Genomic DNA, 24,142 nt, shown 5'->3' with positions numbered 1-24,142 from the left:
CGGAAAGCAGTTTGGCTTGTATATGTGTGATATGCTGCCATCTAGTGGCCAATACGGAAACCGACATAGTTCATGCGAAGAAACTGACAAACGAATCGTATCTGTTCTTGTACCTTGTATTTGTGTCAACCACTCAGGCTGATTGTAGTGCTCAGACGAGATGGTCAAAGTGTTGAGAAAGACCAAGATGATGACCAGCCAGTAAAAAGAAACGGATTTTACTGCAGCTCTGCACCTCCTGCGATTAAACCGGTTCCAACGACGCCAGCGTCGACTACAGGACAGATAAAAAAAAAAAGGTGACCGATCAGCACAAAAATAGAAAACTAGAAAAGTACTCAAAATAAAAAAAAAAAAAGTAAATAAAATGTAGCTAAAAGGGGTCGTCCAACTTTGGGGGACAGGTTTTTTTATATCAAGTAACTGGAGCTAAAAATCATTTTGGCAATTGGATTTCATTAAAAATGTTGCACCGTTTGCTTTCTATTGGCTCTGTGCAGTACAGTCTATTGCTGGCGTAATGAGCTAACTGAGAATCCATCAGCGAGCGCTGGATTTGTAACACTTTTATCGGTTCTTTTCCTGAGCTCCTCTTATCTGATTTATGACCACACACCACATCAACGTTGAATGTGCAGGGACATTAAGAGCCTATTACGGCCAAATGGTGCAAAATTTGGAATGAAACCCAATTCCAAAAAAAAACAAAACTTTAAGAGTTAAACATTCAAGCAAGATTATGCATACCTGAATTTAGACTTGGAAATGGACTGACTGCAATGGAAGAAACAAAATCACATTGTTAGAACGAGACAGTGAATATGAGCAGGGTCCAGGGGATACGGGCAGCTGTACGACTTGTAGAATACACAATCCGGCCATAAAGGAGGCGAGATGACACCGTAACGAGAACGTTTGAGGAAGGGTATACATAGATACATCTTCATCTATACCAAGACTTGACTTTAAGATAAGCATTTTTATATTTTTATGAAAGCTGGACACCTAAAATACAAATTATAAAGGGATTGTCAAGGATAAGACGACTTTTTTTTGGCAAAGGGTCACAGCACTAAAAAAAGTAATAAATTTAGTTATAATCACCCTCCTCAGGTCCAGCACTGACACTTCGGATACCCCGTGCCTTGTTGACAAGCTGCGTCAGTGACTTAACAACTATAGCGCATGTGACCACTGCAGTCAATCACTGGCCTCAGCAGCTCATGAAATCTATATCAGCATGATGATACCGAAGCTGCCTGTAAACAATCACAGGTGCAGCGACTGAGAGGCAGCACTGGACCTGGAGAGGGGGAGTATAACCTTGTTTGTGCCTGATGCAGTTGCCCCAAACTGCTGCAGGAAAGTACTTAAAAAAAGGGGTATTCTCATCTCCAAGATCCTATCCCAATATATAGTAGGAGTAATGATAATAATATTACCAAATACCTCCAATTAGAAATGTGGTATAGTTCTTCTGATTCGCTATATCACTTACCCCATGTGCAGGGCATTGCAGTAGCTTAGGTATCCATGGTTATGACTATTAACTGTCACTATATGAATGGTCATAACCATGGATACCTAAGCTACTGCAATGGCCTGCACATGGGGTAAGTGACATAGCGAATCAGAAGAACTATAATACATTTCCAATATGTAGTAGGCGTAATAATATTAGAAATGTATTATATTTTTTATGATTGGCTATGTCACTTACCCTATGTACAGGGCATTGCAGTAGCTTAGGTTACGACCACTCAAATAGTGACAGCTAGTTAATTGCTAGTGGTCTTAACCATGGATACCCAAGCTACTGCAATGTCCTGCACATGGGGTAAGTGACATAGCGAATCAGAAGAACTATACTACATTTCTAATTGGAGGTATTTACTAATATTATTACATCTCCAACATATTGGGATAGGATCTTGGAGAAGGGTACCCTTTTCATTCAGATGCCCGCTAGGGCGGCACTATTTGGAATCAGTTTGCGGATTCCTTCTTTACCAGGAAGTTTCTTGGCTTACCACATACTCCCGCAGCACCCGGTATTCTCCGCTTCCGCACCAGCATTTTCAGTGTTTACCGACTCGGTCTCGCTCGTTGGCATGCTCGCTGTACAAAAAGAAACATGGTTTTAATTTTCAGTAGTTTTTACATGACGCGGCCTCCCCGTAGATCAGCTCCATACACGAGCAGCAGGCAGATATTCTGCGCATTACTCCTGCGTACTAAGACCGGAATAATCAGCGCCATATATAAAACTTTGTGTCATTCTCGCGGGGCGAGCGTCTGCCTGATTGGACGATATCGGACGCAAAGAAACGGATCATTTCATAACTCGGCTATCATATCTGTAGCCGGAAATGAATGATTAACATTTTATGGGGTTTTTGTTCTTTAGTTGTGACGGATAAGTCTAGAAGTGTCATTTGGTTTAATTAAAATGCCAATCACTATGCTGCCGAGCAACGCAAACGGTAATGCGTTTATTATATTTGCCAAGAACAAAAATAACCGAGTTTTCCGGGTTCATATTGATCGCTCTGTATCTAGTTTACAAAACACTGCAAATCACACAACACGGCAAAGAAAATGGACATGTCCTTGAAGAGAAGGGTGCCACCCCCTCGGAACCTGGTGCAAAAATCCCCTCCCCAGAGGAACGCAATTTCTATAAAGTAGAGGAGCAGAAGGATTTGCAGCATGTCTAAGTCCCCGAAGCCACTACTAGCTACGACATCCCTTCAACCTCTTCTAATAGTAGGCACCCTCAATGTAACGACGTTGCGGTGACCTACTAATCATAGGAGACATCAAGGATTTCACAGGTAGTAGGGGTTTTGAAGTGCTTTGGTCACCACGAAGTATCAATGTGGCCACCAGAGTAGGGACCTCAAAATCTTTCTGCCCAACTCTATTATCTTGCAAAGGTGTTGGAATGGGTCCAACAAGCCTTGGTGTGGAGTGGGATATCATCTGTCTTGAGTGGTAAAATGTGGCACTCTAACCGGGGGGGGCAATTCAAATTTGGTGCCCCTTCTCTTCTATGTTCTCTAATAGAAATAATAATTAAACAAAAAGTTGAGCAAAAAGATTCTCAGGATCCGGGTCCAGAGGGGACTTGCATATTCCGTGGCGGCAGGTAGATTGCCTGGCAAACCTTCTCCTCCCTGGGACATCCCCGGCGCCACTTCTGATTAGTAAGCCAACTCGACACCATGATGCACGAATGACGCACGCATGAAGTCACTGTACTATACTATCAGAAGAGGAGCCGGGGATGTAGTAAGGGGTTCGCTGTGCTCTCATCTGGCAGCCATGGACTACCCACGATCCTGATCCTGAGAATCTTTTTGCTCAAATATAATAAAAGTCAGCCATAGCACTCCTTGAAAGGTGTTTCCTTACCTTTTCATACATTTCGATTGCCAACCTGCTCAGAGAAGTTCACACACTAGATTAAGTCCCAGGTAGCACATTATACTGCCAATAACCAACTGAATTTTTCAATCACTTTAAAGAAGACCAGTTGCTTGCTCAAAAAAATGTACTTCTATACCTTGTAAAAATCACTGAGCTCCCCTGATTCTGATGCTCCTTTCTGTTTTGCGCTGCGTCACTTCATTGTAGAGATATTCACATTTGTTGCTTTTTGAGCGCAGTATGTGAAATTTCTGATGGTAGTTTAAGTAGGCATTTCTGCAAAGTCTTCTCTGAGGATGGGGGCTTTCCCCTTCTCCCTCCTCTGATTGGCGGCATATGAGAGGTAGGGGTGAAAGCACAGGCACCCAGAAAAGACTCTAAAGAAATACTCAGTTACACCACAAGCAAAGATTTCCCATACTGCGCTCCATAAGCAACAAACGTGAATATCTCAGCAATGGAGCACTGCAGTGCAAATAGGAAAAAGCAGTCAAATCAGGGGAGCTCATTGATTTTTACAAGGCATTTAAAGAAAAATTTTTGAGCAATGGACTGGTCCTCTTTAAAATAGGAAAAAAAGAAAAAAGTCAGCAATAAATTCACCTTCCTGGGCCGATTGTGACATGGGATGCTGAAAGAGCTGTCGGATGAAGGAAGATCTTCTCGACCTGGGATGGGCAGGTCCTAATAGTACCTATTTTTGGAGCGATGTCTTTACCTTGATCTCTAAACTTATAAGTGAGGACTTGGGGCTCTTATTCTAGGACCAGAATTGAGGTCCCTTTCCTTAAAACTGTAGGTGACTCCTTCCCAATTTAGATGGAAAACACCAAATGCTCCATATACATCAGATAAAAGCCGACTCTCCCACGACCGGAGACGTCTTGGCAGAGAAGAAAGGGACAGTTGAAATTTCAACTCCCGATACATCTCTTTTCAAGAAAAATATGTTGCCCCAAAAGTGTCTGACAGCGGCTTTTTACTGTCTCCCTATCGAAAACTCATGGACAGCATTCAGGGTCTTCCTTACCTCATGGTCCCCCCTAATTAGTGTCAGGGATGGACAAAACCGGTCGCCTTATAAAGCTACCCCCTTTTTTATATGGAGCCACCCATAGTGATCATGGATGGCTACAGTTCTGGCTTTTGATGTTGTGCCGGCCATACGTTCCGCTGCAACAGAAAATGCTGCATTAGGTGCATGAAAACGAGCTCTCCTCCATAAGGAAGAAGCATTCACTCTGGTGCGACCGCTAAATCAATGTCTGACCCTTTAATGAGTTTTGAAACAATTATTAAGGATGTAAGCCAATCCAGTGTCCTCCCACAAGACACCCATCTGCAGACAGCTGTTTTGGGTTCTTTCCCCTCATCAGTGCAGGGCAAGGCATTGGCTGTATGAGAGATTTGAACCTGGGTCTACCTGAAGAAAAAACACTCACGTCAAAGACCTCTAGAGAAATCGGTCTGGGTCAGAAGTATAGGAATTGCTCACCTTTTGGGTTTGTTAAATCCACAACTGAGGAATCAAGGTGTGACAGCTGCTGCAGTACTGTCACGGGGGTGTCAGATGCAACAGATATTCGCTCTGCATCTGGCTGCAGAAGGTCTCTGCGATTGGCATTGCGGGCGCCTTCTTAATCCTTCTGACTTTTGGACCCAGCGGCAACCTCCCTCCTGCTCTGATTGACACACCTTGGTCTGGGGTGTTTAAAAACTCTCAGTCTTCTTCAGGGAGTCGCTGGTGATATTCTCATTTTCCCTTGTGAAGGCTTGGAGCTATAGCTGTCAGCTTACTTCCTCTCTGGTGCCCTTGGAGGCTGTTTGGTGTTATCTCTCTGGAGTCTGCTCAAGCTAGGTTTCTCCCCCATTGTTTGTCTCCCTTGTTGTCTTTAGTTTCTACTGGGGACTGACCAGTGCTTATCCCCCCGCCCTATCCAGGGCCTAGCTCTAGGGATATACAGGATTTAGCTTTCCTGTTCGGTGATTGGTGTGGAACCAATATAGGGATGGTTGGGTAGGCAGCGTGTTATTAGATCGGCCTAGGAGGTCTCCACTCCCCCCTTTCCCTAGTGTCTGGACTTCCTTCCCCTCATCCCTTCATTTTGCACTTAGTGTTTCCCACACTGTGTGTGACAAGTACCCTCAGGTCGGGAAATCCCGCCGTGTAGAACAATTGATGGAAGGTGGTCTCCTCATGAAGATGTTGGTTCAATTTTGAAACGAGTTAAGAATAAACTGCATGATCTAATCCCTCATCACACTATTACTCCTATCCTTCCACCAATCAAGCTTCCTTTCAGAGGAGAGCTAATTTGAATACCTATTTTTTTTTCCCAGGGAGCATTGCTTGGCTTAGAAGACTCCTTACTGGTGACTTCCACAAAAAGAAACAGAGCCCTCGCGGGCAGGGTCCTCGCTCCTCCTGTACCAGTCGCTGACTCGTTTTGTTAAGATTATGTAAATGCTTTTGTTATGTATATCCCTATCACATGTAAAGCGCCATGGAATAAATGGCGCTATAATAATAAATAATAATAATAATAATAATTTACCTCCTAGACCAAGGCTAAAACCATGTAATACATAGGCACCCGAAGGTGTGAACTCCATTACAGGTCAATGCCTCTCTATTTCCACCACCTTTATATCTTCCCCCCTTTGAACACGAGCTGAAAGAACAAAAAGGTCAGTGATTTCTTGGCATATTCGGAGGTTTTGGAGCAATTATTTAGTAGGAGCCTATTTGAAAATATCCATTAAAACAGGACGGATCTTGGGAAAATCCACTGCAGCCGATGTCAGGGCAAGTAAATACGAGAAGGTTTTTGCATTGGCAGCAATCTTACAATATGCAGCTTACAGGATTAGGCGGTTTTAGAGATTTAAGGGGAAAATAATACTATTTTACTAAGCCTATTTGGCCACATTCCTGGCAGCCTCAGATGTGTGACAAGTTTCTAAGAAGTTGTTTTATCTCAGTCTGGAGATTGATGATACTCTTAATGTAACCTCCCGCGCACCGTAGCAGAGTGGTATCCATGGTAAACAGCGGGTTACTAAGTGCGCGCGTGCCCCTAGTAACCCGATGTTTACCATGGATACCAGTCTGATCGTTGGTTCCGCTGGTTACACACAGCGATGTGTGCCGGCCAGCAGGAGGCCAACGACCAAAAAATGGTCCAGGACACTTTGCAGCGATCAGCGACCTCACAGCAGGGGCCTGATCTTTGCAAAGTGTCACACATAGAGACATCGCTGGTGAGGTCGCTGTTGCGTCACCAAAACCGTGACACAGCAGCGATCTCGCTATGTGAGACGGGGGCTTTATAGCGCAAGGAAGATAATACATAGGATCCAGGGTCATGAATGATACCAATGGGGCCACTGCTAACAATCACAGGGCTATGTCCTGACATAAAGGGGTTGTACAGCACTGGATAAACATGCCAGCTTTGTTTTACTATTCAATGTGTGGAGAAACTGCAGGAAAAAAATGCAATTCTGAAATAATTCTTTGGGTTTTGTTTTTACTGTATTTATTGTACGGTAAAAATGTCGTGTGAGCATGATTCTCCAGTCAGTACGATTACAACGATATAAACTTTCATAGTTCTTTTTCTTATTTAAAAAACTTTTCTTGTTTGAAAAACTTCGGAAATTTGTGAAAAATTCAGGGTGGATTTTGATATTATGAAGAAAGTCCCCCCCCCCCCCCCAAAAAAAAAAAACAAGAAGTCTGGCATTTTGATCTTTCTTTACTTTTTAGTTTACTTAGGGGGCTTGAATCTGCAATCGTCAAATCGCTTATGCTATTTATTGCAATACTGCAGATTTGCAGTATATAGTGAAAATAACAGGTTCCTATGAATGTTATCCACAGGCTGGTCTTCACAGGATCACCATCATCGCACATATGGAAGTCTTTAGTAGATCGTGTAGCGGGGGGTCTGATGAGTTCATGGAATGGCACCCCCTCCAATTTGCATGCTTTAAATGCCCCTATCAAATCTTGACAGCAGCATTTAAGTGGCTAACAGCAGCAGGCAATGCTTGGCTCTACTAGCTGGTTTTAGAGGTAGATGATGGCTTTATAACACAGCCATCATCTGCCAAGAAAAATGATGGCTCAGCACCTGAGCCCACATCAAAGAAGGGGACCTGACATACAATGTAATAGTACATCATATGTCAGGAAGGCGTGAAAGTATGAGAAAACCCCTAAAAGGACCCCGTTCTCAAGATTGGAGGGGATCCAACCGGTCATACATTTGTCACCTGTCCTGTAAATGTATTTAGAGGGAAAAACCCTAAGACCCTTTAATAATCCTCAATTTGATGCTCACCGACACGTATAAGGGTCCCATATAACATTAGCAGGGCTATCTAACACATGCACAAGCTTTTGGGTCCCAGATCTAACCCTTCTCACTCAGATGTCTTTACAAATCTGGCTAAAAAGCTTTTTGAAATAAAAGTTAGGTAAGGGTAATGGAAAAAAAAATGTTTTATTACATTAGGTTACAAAATTTGGCCTCTAACATGACAGATATCGACAGTGGCAAATAAGTAGCTAACAGCGGCAATTAAGTGGCTAATAGCAGCTGGCTGAGCTTGGCTTTACTTGTTGCTTTTGCAGGTAGATGATGGCTGTATAACACAACCATCATATATGGAGAAAGATGCAGGCTCAGCTCCTGAGCCCGCATCAATGAAGGGGACCCGACACATTATAATAGTATAATATAATGTCATCATATGTCAGGAAGTGTTGAAAGAGAAACCCCCTAAAAGGACCCTGTTCTCGTGATTGGTGGGGTTCCAACCAGTCATACATTTGTAACCTATCCTGTGAATGTACAGGTGCTTCTCACAAAATTAGAATATCATCAAAAAGTTAATTTATTTCAGTTCTTCAATGCAAAAAGTGAAACTCTTATATTATATAGAGGTATTACAAACAGAGTGATCTATTTCAAGTGTTTATTTCTGTTAATGTTGATGATTATGGCTTACAGCCAATGAAAACACAAAAGCCATTATCTCAGTAAATGAGAATATTTTATAACAGTTTGAAAAATGTTTCTAAAATCTGAAATGTTGGCCTATTGAAATGTATGTTCAGTAAATGCCCTCAATACTTGGTCAGGGCTCCTTTTGCATCAATTACAGCATCAATGCGGCGTGGCATTGGAGGCAATCAGCCTGTGGCACTGCTGAGGTGTTATGGAAGCCCAAGTACCTGTATTTAATGGAAAAAAACTAAAACCCTTTAATAATGCTCAATTTGATGTTCACTGACACATACAAGGGACCCATATAACATTAGCAGAGGTATATAACATATGGACAAGCTTTTGGGTCAAAGATGTCATCCCTCTCACTCAGATGTCTTTACAAATCAGGCTAAAGTGGTTTATGAAATAAAAATTAGGTAAGGGAAATGGAAAATATTTTTTTTCATTGTATGAGGATACAAAATTTGGCCTCTAACATCACAGATATCGACAGCGGCAAATAAGTAGCTAACAGCAGCAATTACGTGGCTAACAGCAGCTGGCTGAGCTTGGCTTTACTCGCTGCTTTTGCAGGTAGATGATGGCTGTATAACACAACCATCATCAACCGAGAAAGATGCAGGCTCAGCTTCTGAGCCCGCATCAAAGAAGGGGACCCGACACATGATGTAATAGTACATCATATGTCAGGAAGGGATGAAAGTAGGTGAAACCCCCTAAAAGGACCCTGTTGTCATGGTTGGTGGGGTTCCAACCGGTCACACATTTGTAACCTGTCCTGTGAATGTATTTAAAGGAAAAAAAAATTAAAACTCTTTAATAATGCTCCATTTGATGTTCACTGATATGTACAAGGTTCACTGATATGTACAATATTATTTATTATTATAGCGCCATTTATTCCATGGCGCTTTACATGTGAATGGGGTATACATAACAAAAACATTTACATAATCTTAAGAAAAACGAGTCAGCGACTGGTACAGGAGGAGAGAGGACCCTGCCCGCGAGGGCTCACAGTCTACAAGACCAATATAACATTAGCAGAGGTATAAAACATATGGACAAGCTTTTGGGTCAAAGATGTCATCCCTCTCACTCAGATATATTTACAAATCTGCTTTATGAAATAAAAATTAGCTAAGGGAAATGGAAAATTATTTTTTTTATTGTATTAGGATTCAAAATTTGGCCTCTAACATCACAGATAGACAACGGCAATTAAATGGTTAACAGCAGTGGGTAAAGCTTGGCTTTACTCACTGCTTTTATAGGTAGATGATGGCTGTATAGCACAACAATCATCTGCCGAGAAAGATGCGGAAAGATGAGAGAAACATGTAGGCTCGGCTCCTGAACCCGCATCAAAGGAGACCTAACATATGATGTAATACTACGTCATGTCAGGAAGGGGTGAAAGTCTAACGTCACCATCCCCCCCAGTTCTGGTTGGAAGGGTGTCAGTATGTAGTCGGATGGGATTTTATGCCAAAATACAGAGGACTTATGGGTCAACAGGGATCATTTGTAAGGCTGTACTTGTGTTCCACGCCAGTGTAAAAAGCACCAAGCAAACTGATTCTCAGTTCCCCTCTTCCCGAAAATCCATTCTCAGCTAAATAACATGTAAATGAGTCCTAGCAATAGGATATGAGCAAGGACTGCCCATTTGCATGTAATTCCTTTGCGGTAATAGCTCCGATCAGCAACTGCCAAGGGATTCCTCATCTCCACCATGGTCTATCTACTTTTATGGTTTTGTAAATTCTAGAGAAAAAAAAACAACTTTCCTGGTTAACAACTGTTTAGTAAAAGTAAAAAGCGGTTAATCACAGTGTTAGGGCTCATTCACACGTTACGTTTTCTGGTATGAGGTCTATCCATGTTTTTCACAGGTAGCACTCGTACCCATGATAATCTATGGGGTAATTTACATGTCTGTTTGGGGGGCACAAAAACACGGAAACTTGTCTGATGTTGATCGGAGTGTCGGATCAAACTCACCAATGTAAGTCTATGGGTCCGCGAAAAGAAAAATTGGACTGCGCTCAGACGCCATGTGTGTGCTGCTGTTTTTCATGGACTGTTTGATAGGAAAAACTTCAGAACCCTCCATCAGTTTCTTTTTTTCATCCGATAAACTATTGACCAACACTGACCAAACTCTGATGACATCTGGATCAAAATCACTGATAAAACTCAAGAGGTTTTTTTTGCGTACGAGAAAAATCTCTGACGTCTGATTGAGCCTTCACGGACACGTCTCACTCCCGAATAATGGATTACAAGGGAATTTCCTGGCCCGGAATACAAAGCCGGAATGGTATGAATCCAGATAAGCCATGGCACATAACACACAAGTGTCTGAAGAAAATAAAGTGAAACCTAAAAGAACCTATGCCCTTTTGAAGGAAAAGGTCAGCCAAACTGAATACTGAGTTGATTTAGACTTCTCTTTCTTTCATTCAGTTTGCGTTTTTGTTAATTGATAAAAAAGAAACTATTAAAGGGAATCTGTCACCAGGTTTTTCCTTTGTAATCTGAGAGCAGCATGATGTAGGGGCTGAGATCCTAATTCCAGCGATGTGTCACTTACTGGGCTGTTTGCTGTACTTTTGATAGAATCCTTGCTTTCTCTGCTGCAAATGTATCAGTGCACAGACTGCTGAGCTCTGTGTAACCCCGCCCACATCACTGATTGGCTCCTTGTTGACAATGTATATAGGAATCTGCCAATCAGCGATGAGGGCGGGGTTACACAGATTAGCCAGACTGGCCTGCATGTGAGACCTAGTCCTGTACTTAATCTCATGCTGATAAAACACCGATTGTATTGAAACTACAGCAGACAGCCTAATAAGTGACACATCCCTGGAATCAGACTCTCCGCTCCCAGATTAAGTGGGAAAAATCTGCTAACAGATTCTATTTCTGAAAGTATTTTTGCTTTACTGCATTTTTTACCGATCTGCCTAAAACTTTTGCACAGTACTGTATTTTTATGTACTGATCAGGGGACGCAGCCGACTTAAGTTTTTTGCAGACATTTTCTTGCACACAGCAATGTAGCTGACACTACAAGTACATTCAGTGCCACTTTCCCAGGCTTGAGAATTCACCATGTTTAGGCTCCAAGTAACTGGGTCAGACATGTCAGCTGTAGCTAAGCTCTTCCTGTGGTTTAGTGAAACTGACTGCTGATCGGGTGCCGCTGGCTTTAATAAATTCTGCAGCAAACAAAATGGTCTGTGCGCTCACAGGCGGCACGTGAAACATCGAGCTTATAAAACCTATAAAAAAATAACAATAAATTACAACAGGGCGGCATGCAATCCCGCGATAATAAACCATGCAAAACACAGCAAACAAACAGCAGCCCGGTCACAGCAAACCCAAGTTTACCGTGTTTGTTTTTACGCTTAAAGCACTTAAACCACCCTTTCTTCTTTTCTCCCAGTAAATCCTCCAGCGTCACCCCTTTATGGCAAAAATAAGAGTTTGGTTATTTGAACAGCAGGGGGCAGCGGTGTAAATGCACAAATCGGCTGGAATGTGAGACAGGGATATTAAATAGAGCGCGGCGGCGAGACGACCTCAGCAATTAAAGCGAGGTGTTAAGTGGAAGCAAAAGGCGAACACAGGGATCGGGGGATACAACACGGAGGAAAAAGGAACTATTAAAACAAGTAAAAAAAAATAATAGATTAATTAAGGAACAACAGATAGAAAAAAATGGAAACACACTGGTTATGACATGTTCACACATGGCAGATTTACCGACAGCAAATTAGCGCATATGTAGTAAAAGATCTGGGGTGAAATCCCACCAGGCTGACACTTGCGCAGTTTGCACAGATCCAGGCGAGGATCAGGTTGTTAGATTCCGTATGGAATCCGTTCGGAATCTTCTGATTTTTTTTTTCTCAGTAGGGTAAAATTAAATCTGCGTGTGTGAATTGGGTTGTAGAAACTTTCATTAAAGGGAATCAATTTATCATCAGAAAATGACTTTTTGTATCAGGTTTGTAAAAAAAAAACATTGCCACTTTTTTCGTATTCCAATCTGTATAAAAATACTCATGCTTTCTGATATTTACAGAAGGCTTTTCAGTAGTCTCATTATCTTCGCAGGCAGGATTACACCTCTATGGACAGCTGATAATAGAATGTACCAATCATAATAGGCAATGTCACAGCTCACATCCTCCCCCTCCATTCATGATGACCTTTGCACACGCTCATTAGGTGCTTCAATACAAAAGATAGGGACGGAGTTTGTTCATTGCTCCTAATGTACATGTGAATTTTCTGAAAAAAAAAGAAACTGGAAGCGTGAATCTAAAACAGTCCCAGTAGCCAGTGTGAAAACTGCAAGAAATGTTTTTTGTTTTTAAAACACATTATGAAAAAAACTTTTTTTTGTGATGCCATTTTTCCTTTATGGGCTAAAAAGGGAGTTTTGTCAAATACTGAACACAAAGTCGCCACACACATTTAGTTTTTGATCACGTTTTGTTATATGCTTTTGTTTTTTGCTTTTTTGAAGCCAAAAGCAGATATTGATCACAAAGACAAAGCAAGTCTAAGGCTATGTTCACACTAAGTTTTCTTCACAAGAATTTGGCGCGGAAAGGGTATGCGCACATGACGCCTTTTCAGGAGGTTTCCCCTGTGGAAACAGCCGAAAAACCATTCAAAAGAATGAACATATATATGTGAAAAGATGAATTGCTGTGCACATGTTCAGTCCTTTAACCGCTTGAGGGTTTGGAAACCCTAGAAATTAGTTAAAACATGTTCAATCTTTGGGCGCATGAAAGACGCCCACACTCATAATAAAAAGCCACCGTCGAAGGATCCGCTGCAAAAACAGCGGCAAAACCACTGGTGGATCCGCTTCAAGAATAAGCTGTCGGATGTTTCCTAAAGCAGCTTTGTGAGCAAAAACTTCAGTGGCTGTCACAATCTCTTCAATATGCTCCTGGAAAAACTCTTGGAAAACCGTTGAAAAACTCTCGGAAAACTTTCAGAAAACCCTTGGAAAACTCTCGGAAAAGAGTAAGCCCTCCAAAAAGTTTCCTAGAGATGTTTCTGCTTGAAAACCGCATGAATTTTGAACTCCTCAAAAAACTGTGTGTGTGATCACTGCCTTTGAGTATGTGCACACAGGTTGGAGATGCAGGACTATCCCAGGAAAGAAAACCTGCTTAGTATTAGGCCTCATTCATATGTTCATTTTTCATGTTTTCCATGGATAGAACTTCTGCCCATTATTGTCTATGGCACCTACTATGATCTGATGAAAACTCATCTACACGCTGGAAAAAATCTGCAGTGGAAACTGACTGGTGCTGAGGATTTGAAATCCACAGGATGTAAATTGATGCTGCAGATTTTATAGGTTGCATTGCAAATCCACAGCATTTCGACAGTAAATTACGCAGCAGATAAGTCCTCGAAAAGGACAGTTCTGGCCTGTTTTTATTTTCAAAACCTGCGCAAAATTTCCAAACGTGTTCTGGCATCTGTTTCAGCCTGGCATCGATTCCAGGATGTGTGTGAATGTAAAGAGGACCTATCAGCTATTTTTTTTAAGTACACGCATAGAAAAAAATAATAATTTAATGCAACTTCTCATGTTACTCCTCCTGGAAATAAATTAGTAAATTGACAACTGGGTGTCACCATTTCCCCTTTTCAATGGGGCTTGTCTTTACACACTCTGGGGGCTCTTTCACAGGTCAGTGTGTCCGACACATCTGGTAACAGTTTTCACACGTACTGGAGACACTGACATAAGTAGACCCATTCAAATCTATGGGTCTGCGCACATGTCAGTGTGTTTCCACGGACCGTGTGTCCATGGGCAAAACACGTTGACATGTCCGTTTTTTACACGCTGCATGGTCCGCAAAATGTCTCATGCTGCACACATGGATGACATCCGAGTGTCATCAGTGTGACACGTACCGGCGCCTGGGAATCAGCGGCACAGTTAGTGCTGTGTTCAGCATGAGCAAGGGACAATGTTGGGAGTAGTAATGTCTGCTCCGGCAGTGTCCCTGTGTAAAAATAAGAATAAAATAATAAAATCCTTATAATCACGTGTCAGGAGATGTCCCCCCCTGTAACCCATCTTACCGCTGACACCGAGGAGCCGGGGAGAATGAGCCACTCCTGAGCTGAGCTCAGAAGAGGTGTCCTGTCACTCAGTGAGCTCAGTTCAGTGCAGGGCCCCACTCACTGGAGCTCATTCTCCCCAACTCCTCAATGTCAACGGTCAGAGGATTACAGTGGGGGACATCTCCTGACAGGTGAGTAAAGATTTTATTATTTTATTCTTATTTTTACAGTTGGACACTGCGGGAGCAGAATACTACTCCCAACATTGTCCCTTGCTCGTGCTGATCACAGCGCGAGCAAGGGACAATGATGAGGGCAGCGTTCAGCACACGGTGCTTGGGAACAGCGCTAACAGTACACGGATTCCCAGGCGCCGGTACGTGTGATCCTGATGTGGCACACAGGCGGCACACAGGTGCACACAGATATCTTCGGTACTGGTTTTTCCGGTACCAAAAATATCCCAACTTGTGAAACCGGCCTGACTGTCCATTCAGTGCTGGGTACCTTGGGATGCAACCTATGTTATTAATTTAATGGGGAAAAAAACAAAAGAAAGGCCGCCACTTGATGTGTCCTAGGAAGGCTGTGAGTGACAGCTCAGCCGCCCTATGGATCGCAGGAGCATGTCAAGCTGTCAGTGATGTGAGGGACAGATCAGCCACCCTATGAATCGCAGGAGCGTGTCGGGCTGTCAGTGATGTGAGTGAGAGCACAGCTGCTCTAAGGATAGCAGGGGCGTGTCGGGCTGTCAGTGCTGTGAGTGAGAGCTTAGCCGCTCTATGGATAGCAGGGGGGTGTCGGGGTGTCAGTGCTGTGCGTAACAGCTCAGCCACCCTATGGATCGCAGGAGCATGTCAAGCTGTCAGTGATGTGAGGGACAGCTCAGCCACCCTATGAATCGCAGGAGCGTGTCGGGCTGTCAGTGATGTGAGTGAGAGCACAGCTGCTCTAAGGATAGCAGGGGCGTGTCGGGCTGTCAGTGCTGTGAGTGAGAGCTTAGCCGCTCTATGGATAGCAGGGGGGTGTCGGGGTGTCAGTGCTGTGCGTAACAGCTCAGCCGCCCTATGGATCGCAGGAGCGTGTTGGGCTGTCAGTGATGTGAGTGAGAGCTCAGCCGCCCTATGGATCGCAGGAGCGTGTCAAGCTGTCAGAGCTGTGAAGGACAGCTTTGCCGCACTATGGATCGCGGGACTGTGTCAAGCTGTCAGTGCTGTGAGTGACAGCTCAGCCGCCCTATGGATCGCAGGAGCGTGTCGGGCTGTCAGTGCCGTGAGTGACAGCTCAGCCGCCCTAAGGATCGCAGGAGCATGTCAAGCTGTCAGTGCTGTGAGTGACAGCTCAGCCACCCTATGGATCGCAGGGGCGTCTCAAGTTGTCAGTGCTGTGAGTGACAGCTCAGCCACCCTATGGATCGCAGGAGTGTGTCGGGCTGTCAGTGTTGTGAATGACAGCTCAGTCGCCCTATGGATAGCAGGAACGTGTCAGGCTGTCAGTGCTGTGAGTGACAGCTGAGCCGCCCTATGGATAGCAGAAGCGTGTCAGGCTCTTAGTGCTGCGAGTGACAGCTGAGCTGCCCTATGGATCGCAGGAGCGTGTTGGGCTGTCAGTGCTATGAGTGAGAGCTCAGCCGCCCTATGGATAGAAGGGGCGTGTCAGCCTGTCATTGTTGTGTTTGGGTTATTTAACTGGCTAGTAATGTCAGAACATTGCGAGTTGTAGCTTCAGCTCCTCAGTGGTGTGCTTACTCTGTGCTCTGTATTTTGATATCCTGATCTTTTGTTGCCAGACCTTGGATTGGCCCTTCGACTACCAGTTTGTATAATCCCTTTTGCCTTTGACACATTCTGACTTTAGTTACCATACCCCGGACTTTGCCCCTGACTATCTGTTTGTCTTATCCCTCTGTCTTTGTTGTACCTTCCTTGCTTTTAACCTTGGACCTCTTGACCACTCTGCCTCACGGCTAGTCGGTGAATAGTGACTAGGGACTTATTGTCACGGTTTTCTAAAGTAGAAATAATCTGGAGATGTGACGGGTCTCTTTCCTCGATAAAAAGGAAGCAGCCGTGCAGATGGCACTGCCCTCCGCCCTACAAGAAATGCCAGTTTGCACAATTCATGTGAAATGTACATTAAATCCATGTCTTAGAAGATGAGGTTAAGCTCCCGAATGTGCGAGACAAGCTGTTTTTTTCCTGTGGGGAAGAATATAAGGTCAAACCATCCCGGAGGACACAGTGTCAATTAAATGAGCGATGTGCAGTGATAAAAGCACAGTAGCATAAGCTCATTAAATAAGTTTCTACGAGCAGCGTATCAACAATCCGTAATACTCCAGTCATTATTTCCAACTAACCCACCATTATTAAGCAGATAACAAATGGCTGCAATCATTTTCAGTGAGGAAACACGAGACTAGATGTAGATTATGTGCAGCTTCTGATGTCCGGTATTAAGAGCGATGCACTGAAGACATGATGCACCGGAGTAACCCTGCCGGCCAAGAGGCCAACTCTCCCATTATCAGGCTCTGCGTGCCCCCAAACTTTTCCTCTGGCTATGTCCACAGTAAAGGATTGCATTGCACAAGGAGAAATCAGCAATGAAAATCCACAACTTAAATTTAATCTGGTTTCACAGGTATGAAAAATGCTGCGTGTCTGTTCCAAAATACGCAATCCGCCCTAATTATTGAAGTTTTGCTGCAGTTTTTATTTGGTTTCCCATTTTTTTATACATTTTTGATGCAAATTTGACTTAGCATTTTTTTTTTTACTTTTTTTATTGCAGAAATGATTGCATTCTGCTAATTTTTTTTTTTTTTTTACAAGCTCCCTATAAAATGTGCACAGTTAAACGGGTATTCTCACCTCCAAGATCCTATCCAGATAACATAAGTTAGATATTTAGTTATATTTTAATGGGGTTTATATTTTAATGTTTTTTTACAGGATTTATGAAAAAAAGGCCGATTGCAGGGAAGGTGTGAAAGGGGTATTCCCATTTACAAGATCTTATCCTAACATGTAGTAGGTGTAATAATAATACTATTAGCAAATACCTCCAATTAGAAATGTAGTATAGTTATTCTGATTCACTATGTCACTTACCCCATGTGCAGGGCAATGCAGTAGCTTAGGTATCCATGGCTACAACCACTCATATAGTGACAGTTAGTTAGCTGTTAATGCTCATAATCATGGATAACCAAGCTACTGCAATGCCCTGCACATGAGGTAAGTGACACAGCGAATCAGAAGAACTATACTACATTTCTAACTGGAGGTATTTGCTAATATTATTACTACACCTACTACATATTGGCATAAGATCTTGGAGATGGCAATACCCCTTGAAGCCTGATTTGGACGTCCATGTACGTACTGTGATGCACGGACTTGCCGAGGGTCTCCTGACCTGAGCTTCGCAGCCTCGCATATTCCTATGAGGCTGTTCAGTCCGGTTCAGGAGACCCTCGGCCAGTCCGTGCACCACGTTCCATACACCAAAGTCTGAATGAAGCTTTAAATGTGCCGTTAAACTGCACAAAAAAATACGGCAGAAAAAGTTGAGCATTTACGTTACATGGTGTACGGCCACACAATGCGGAAAAAAAAGCTGCGTAATACAGTACTACCCAAGTAAGGCCTCCTTCAGACGTTCCTGTTTCACATACGCGTTCTATACGTCGTTAGATAGAACACTTAATACAGTCTATGGGACTGTTCACATGTCCGTGTTTTATTTTCGGACTGGATAGGAGAAGCATGGTCATTTATTTATTGCACGCAGATTCTGATGCGGTGACATTGGGGAGACAGTCGCTTGCACTATTAGGCTCTGTGCCCACGATGCGTTTTTGGTGCGGATTTGGAGCGCGGAAACGCTCCAGAAACTCATTGCATACCTTATCCCATGACTTCCTATGACATTCTGCAAGTTCCGCGCACATGGTCAGGATTTTTTCTGCGCGGATTTTACTCGCAGAAAAAATCTGGACATGACCAATTCTTGTGCATTTCTGCATGCGTATTTGCCTATACAATGCATTGGAAAAACGCATGGCAAATACGCGTCAAAAACGCATGGAAAAACCGCATGTGTTTTTCTGTCAAGGAGATGCAGAAATGCTCAGTAAAATTTCTGCTTCATTTCTGCATCGTGGGCACTAAGCCTAAGGCTGTGTTCCCATGATGTGCTTTAGGTGCGTTTTTTACCTAATGGAAGTCTATGGCGAAAATCAGCACAGAAAACTCAAAGTACCCCCGCAAGATAAATTGACGATGCGGATTTGGAAGTCACACCGCGGGTCAGTCTACACTGAATAAAAAAATTTAAAAAAACACAGCTCGTATGAGATTTCCATAAATTCCATTGATTTTGCTGGCATAGACTTCAATATAAGTCTAGTGTGACAGCAATGTATACCGTACTAATATACAGTACAGACCAAAAGTTTGGACACACCTTCTCATTTAAAGATTTTCTGTATTTTCATGACTAAGAAAATTGTACATTCACACTGAAGGCATCAAAACTATGAATTAACACATGTGGAATTATATACTTAACAAAAAAGTGTGAAACAACTGAAAATATGTCTTATATTCTAGGTTCTTCAAAGTAGCCACCTTTTGCTTTGATGACTGCTTTGCACACTCTTGGCATTCTCTTGATGAGCTTCAAGAGGTAGTCACCAGAAATGGTTTTCACTTCACAGGTGTGCCCTGTCAGGTTTAATAAGTGGGATTTCTTGCCTTATAAATGGGGTTGGGACCATCAGTTGTGTTGTGCAGAAGTCAGGTGGATACACAGCTGATAGTCCTACTAAATAGACTGTTAGAATTTGTATTATGGCAAGAAAAAAACAGCTAAGTAAAGAAAAACGAGTGGCCATCATTACTTTAAGAAATGAAGGTCAGTCAGTCCAAAAAATTGGGCAAACTTTCAATGTGTCCCCAAGTGCAGTTGCAAAAACTATCAAACGCTACAAAAAAACTGGCTCACATGAGGACCGCCCCAGGAAAGGAAGACCAGGAGTCACCTCTGCTTCTGAGGATAAGTTTATCCGAGTCACCAGCCTCAGAAATCGCAGGTTAACAGCAGCTCAGATTAGAGACCAGGTCAATGCCACACAGAGTTCTAGCAGCAGACACATCTCTTCAACAACTGTTAAGAGGAGACTTTGTGCAGCAGGCCTTCATGGTAAAATAGCTGCTAGGAAACCACTGCTAAGGACAGGCAACAAGCAGAAGAGACTTGTTTGGGCTAAAGAACACAAGGAATGGACATTAGACCAGTGGAAATCTGTGCTTTGGTCTGATGAGTCCAAATATGAGATCTTTAGTTCCAACCACCGTGTCTTTGTGCGACGCAGAAAAGGTGAACAGGTGGACTCTACATGCCTGGTTCCCACCATGAAGCATGGAGGAGGAGGTGTGATGGTGTGGGGGGGCTTTGCTGGTGACACTGTTGGGGATTTATTCAAAATTGAAGGCATACTGAACCAGCATGGCTACCATATTTTTCAACAGGACAATGACCCCAAACACACCTCCAGGTTGTGTAAGGGCTATTTGACCAAGAAGGAGAGTGATGGGGTGTTACGCCAGATGACCTGGTCTCCACATTCACCAGACCTGACCCCAATAGAGATGGTTTGGGGTGAGCTGGACCGCAGAGTGAAGGCAAAAGGGCCAACAAGTGCTCAGCATCTCTGGGAACTCCTTCAAGATTGTTGGAAGACCATTTCCGGTGACTACCTCTTGAAGCTCATCAAGAGAATGCCAAGAGTGTGCAAAGCAGTCATCAAAGCAAAAGGTGGCTACTTTGAAGAACCTAGATTATAAGACATATTTTCAGTTGTTTCACACTTTTTTGTTAAGTATATAATTCCACATGTGTTAATTCATAGTTTTGATGCCTTCAGTGTGAATGTACAAGTTTCATAGTCATGAAAATACAGAAAAATCTTTAAATGAGAAGGTGTGTCCAAACTTTTGGTCTGTACTGTATATAAACACACACACACATACATGTCCGATAGTGTTGTCATCCTTGACATTTTTTCTAGATAATTAAGTATTTCTCCCAGAAAATTATTGCAATTACACATTTTGTTATACAAATGTTTATTTCCTTTGTGTGTATTGGAACAAAAAAAAAAAAAAAAGAGAGAAAAAAAGGCAAATTGGACATAATTTCACACAAAACCCCAAAAATGGGCCAGACAAAATTGTTGACACCTTTCCAAAACTGTAGGTAAACAACTTTGTTTCAAGCATGTGATGCTCGTTCACACTCACCTGTGGCAAGTAATGTGTGGTCAATATGAAAATCACAGCTGAAACTGGATAAAAAGGGGAGAAGATGACTCAGTCTTTGCAACGTGTGTCTGTGTGTGCTACACTAATCATGGAGAATAGAAAGAGGAGAAGAGAACTGTCTGAGGACTTGAGAAGCAAAATTGTTGAAAAATATCAATAATCTCAAGGTTACAAGTCCATCTCCAGAGATCTTGATGTTCCTTTGTCCACGGGCTGCAAAATAATCAAGAAGTTTACAACTAATGGCACTGTAGCTAATCTCCCTGGACGTGGACGGCAAAGAAAAATTGATGAAAGGTTGCAAAGCAGGATAGTCCAGATGGTGGATGAACAGCCTCAATCAAGTTCCAAATAAATTCAAGCTGTCCTGCAGGTCAGGCGGCATCAGTGTCAGCGCAAACTATCTGTCTACATGTAAATTAAATGAAACGCTATGGCGGGAGACCCAGGAGGACACCACTGCTGACACAGACGTAAAAAAAGCTAGACTGCAGTTTACCAAAATGAATGTGAGTAAGCCAAACTCCTTCTGGGGAAGTGTCTTGTGGAAAGATGAGACCAAGATAAAGATTTTTGGTAAAGTACATCATTCTACTAATTACTCAAAATGAAATGAGGTCTACAAAGAAAAGAACACAATACCTACAGTCAAATATGGTGGAGGTTCCAAGATGTTTTGGGGTTATTTTGCTGCCTCTGGCACTGGGTTCTTGACTGTGTACAAGGTATCATGAAATCTCAAGATTACCAAAGGATTTTGGGTCGCAATGTAGTGCCCAGTGTCTTCCAGCAGCACACTGACCCCAAACATACTTCAAGAAGCACCTAGAAATGGATGGAAACAAAGCGCTGGAGAGTACTGATGTGGCCAGCAATGAGTCTGGATGTAAATCCCACTGAACACCTGTGGAGAGATCTTAAAATTGCTGTTGGGAGAAGGCACCTTCAAATATGAGAGACCTGGAGCAGTTTGTAAGAAGAGTGGTCCAAAATTCCAGCTGAGAGGTGTAAGAAGCTTGTTGATGATTATAGGAAGCGATTGATTACAGTTATTTATTCCAAAGGCTGTGCAACCAAGTATTAAGTTGAGGGTGCAAACAATTTTTTTCAGGACCATTTTTGGGGTTTTGAGTGAAATTATGTCCAATTTGCCCTTTTTCTCAGTTTTTTTTAGTGTTGTTGCAATACACACCAAGGAAACAAATGTGTATAACAAAACGTGTAATTGCAATGATTTTCTGGGAGAAATATTTCATTTTCTGGAACAATTTCAAGGGTGCCAACACTTTCGGCCATAAATATATATATATATATATATATATATATATATATATATATATATATGATACTGTAGGAGGGTTGTGTAAGTAATAAAGTCCATGGCGAGTTTTGCACGTGTTGATGCTCGGTGCCAGTAAAGTCCCTTCTGGCCGAGTGACCAGATCATCGCCTGAACTACAGATTGTGGTCACTGTCCTGAAGTTCCACCCGAGCCGTGACCCCACATTGTATCACTTATCTGGCGGCGGCTGTTACATAAGGAAAGCTGTCGTCTCTGCTGAGGTGTTTGAGTTCACAGCACGGCTTTGGCATAAATCAGGGGCTGTCTCGGTGAATGTCTGTCTCCTGCTGGGTTATGCATTAGATCAGCCTGGATGACAACTTTACAATGAGTTGCTCGTGTGGCGATCCCACAGGCGCATCGTGCTTGCTGAAAATTATTGCTCACATGTCAGAATTTTTTCAAGTGTACCAACTCAACCTTTTCCCTGCACTTTTTCATTGCGACATCTGTACAAACAGCGTGATAAATATTTACAAACGGAGAGAAACAGCCGCCGCTGATTTAGTGCATCGATAGGCACAGCCCGGATCTACGCCTTGGCTCGAGTGTCCGCCCGTCTCGGCACACTTTCAAGATATACTAAGCTTCTCAAAGTCCGTGAATCAACTTCACATGTAAATATATTATTAAAGGAAGTTTTTAGATCTTGCTTAAAAATCCACAGAGGCGCTGGGGTGTTCGGTTATTATGCTGCATAGAGATTCTTTCATTCATCCTTCAATAGGAAAAGTTACTTCTGTCTCTCTCACAGCAGGAACTCCCAGCACTAGAGGAGCGGAAGTTGAGCATGAGCACTTCCGCTCCATTCATTGTCTATGGGACCGCTAGAGATACAGGAGTACCGTTCTCTGGCAGTACCACAGACAATGAATGGACTGGTAGTTTGCATGCATTCTTGACCTCCGCTGAATTCATAATGGGACCACCGGAGATAGCTCAGCTCTGCATTCAGCTGGTCTTCATCATTCCGCTAAGACAGAATTGAGCGGCAGCGCACATGATAGACCTCCCATAATGTCACTTGGCAGGTCTAAAATGGCTACCATGGATAGGCTTAGCACAAACTACTCTGCTTACCAGATCCCAGGGATCAGGATTTAAACAAGATCCCTTGGGCTGGGGCAACGGAATAAGCTGCTGTACGGTGGTGCGGGCTGGCAGGAGTGGTCAGAACCAAGAAGGCAAGAAACATACAAAATAAGAAAACTTAAGAAACATCAATAAAACAAGAAGAGGTCAAAACAGGAAACAATTACACTTTACAGGAGTGGCACAGACAGGACTAAACCAGAGGAGCACAATCTATATCTGGCAGCTTCCAGCAGTAAGCTGGAGCGTAAATAGGGTGTGGTGCTTCCCAATAACTGGTAACCTCAACTGGACAACACACACCCATACTGTTAAATTAGACAGTACTGCACTGTCCCAGCCACCAAAAGGACTCGCCATCTAGAGCTTCAGCTTTCAAAGACTCTTCTATCACCAGCGTCGCCCTCAGAATGAATATGGTGGCACCTGGTGACAGAAGCAGACGTCGCAGAGGCAGGTCCCGGTGAAGATGTGACATCTCCTCTCCATTCACACATGTTCTGTAGAACCCCAGTTCTTTGGATTGGAGGTGGTCCCAGTGGTCGGACGCCCAGTGATTGGGAAGTTATACCCTATCCCACAGATAATGGATAACTTCCTAACTTGAGAATATCCCTTTAACCTAAAAGTAACAAGAAAAAGCCTTGATAACAGCTTAGGACTCGTCATCCAACTTTTCCAGAATGGTCCTAGAGATATTTGAGAAGGCAAGAATGGATTGTTGCAGATTTGAGTCATACCGGTGGCCATATTATTAGTCATATATACAATATGATCCAATTATATATGAGGATTTCAAATTTACAGGT

The 24,142-nt window shown here is 43.0% G+C and overlaps 1 protein-coding gene across 14 annotated transcripts in view; it reads right to left on the bottom strand.

Moving 5' to 3' along the window:
• The window catches only part of CACNA1D (calcium voltage-gated channel subunit alpha1 D), a 331,678-nt gene that overhangs the window by 120,535 nt on the left and 187,001 nt on the right, over positions 1-24,142 (bottom strand). For all 14 annotated transcript variants that reach the window (XM_073644565.1, XM_073644577.1, XM_073644576.1 and 11 more), the window contains exons 10-12: positions 2,031-2,118; positions 748-774; positions 114-274 (exon numbers count right to left, since the gene is read on the bottom strand). In XM_073644565.1, coding sequence (XP_073500666.1) covers positions 114-274; positions 748-774; positions 2,031-2,118 — 276 coding nt within the window. The remainder of the gene's footprint in view (positions 1-113; positions 275-747; positions 775-2,030; positions 2,119-24,142) is intronic.

Source organism: Phyllobates terribilis, unplaced genomic scaffold, assembly GCF_046119375.1.
Source record: "Phyllobates terribilis strain yellow unplaced genomic scaffold, ASM4611937v1 Scaffold_8__6_contigs__length_399053987, whole genome shotgun sequence".
In the NCBI taxonomy this organism is placed as follows: domain Eukaryota; kingdom Metazoa; phylum Chordata; class Amphibia; order Anura; family Dendrobatidae; genus Phyllobates; species Phyllobates terribilis.
Note: the sequence above shows the minus strand (reverse complement) of the source record. Positions and strands in the feature narration are given on the sequence as shown.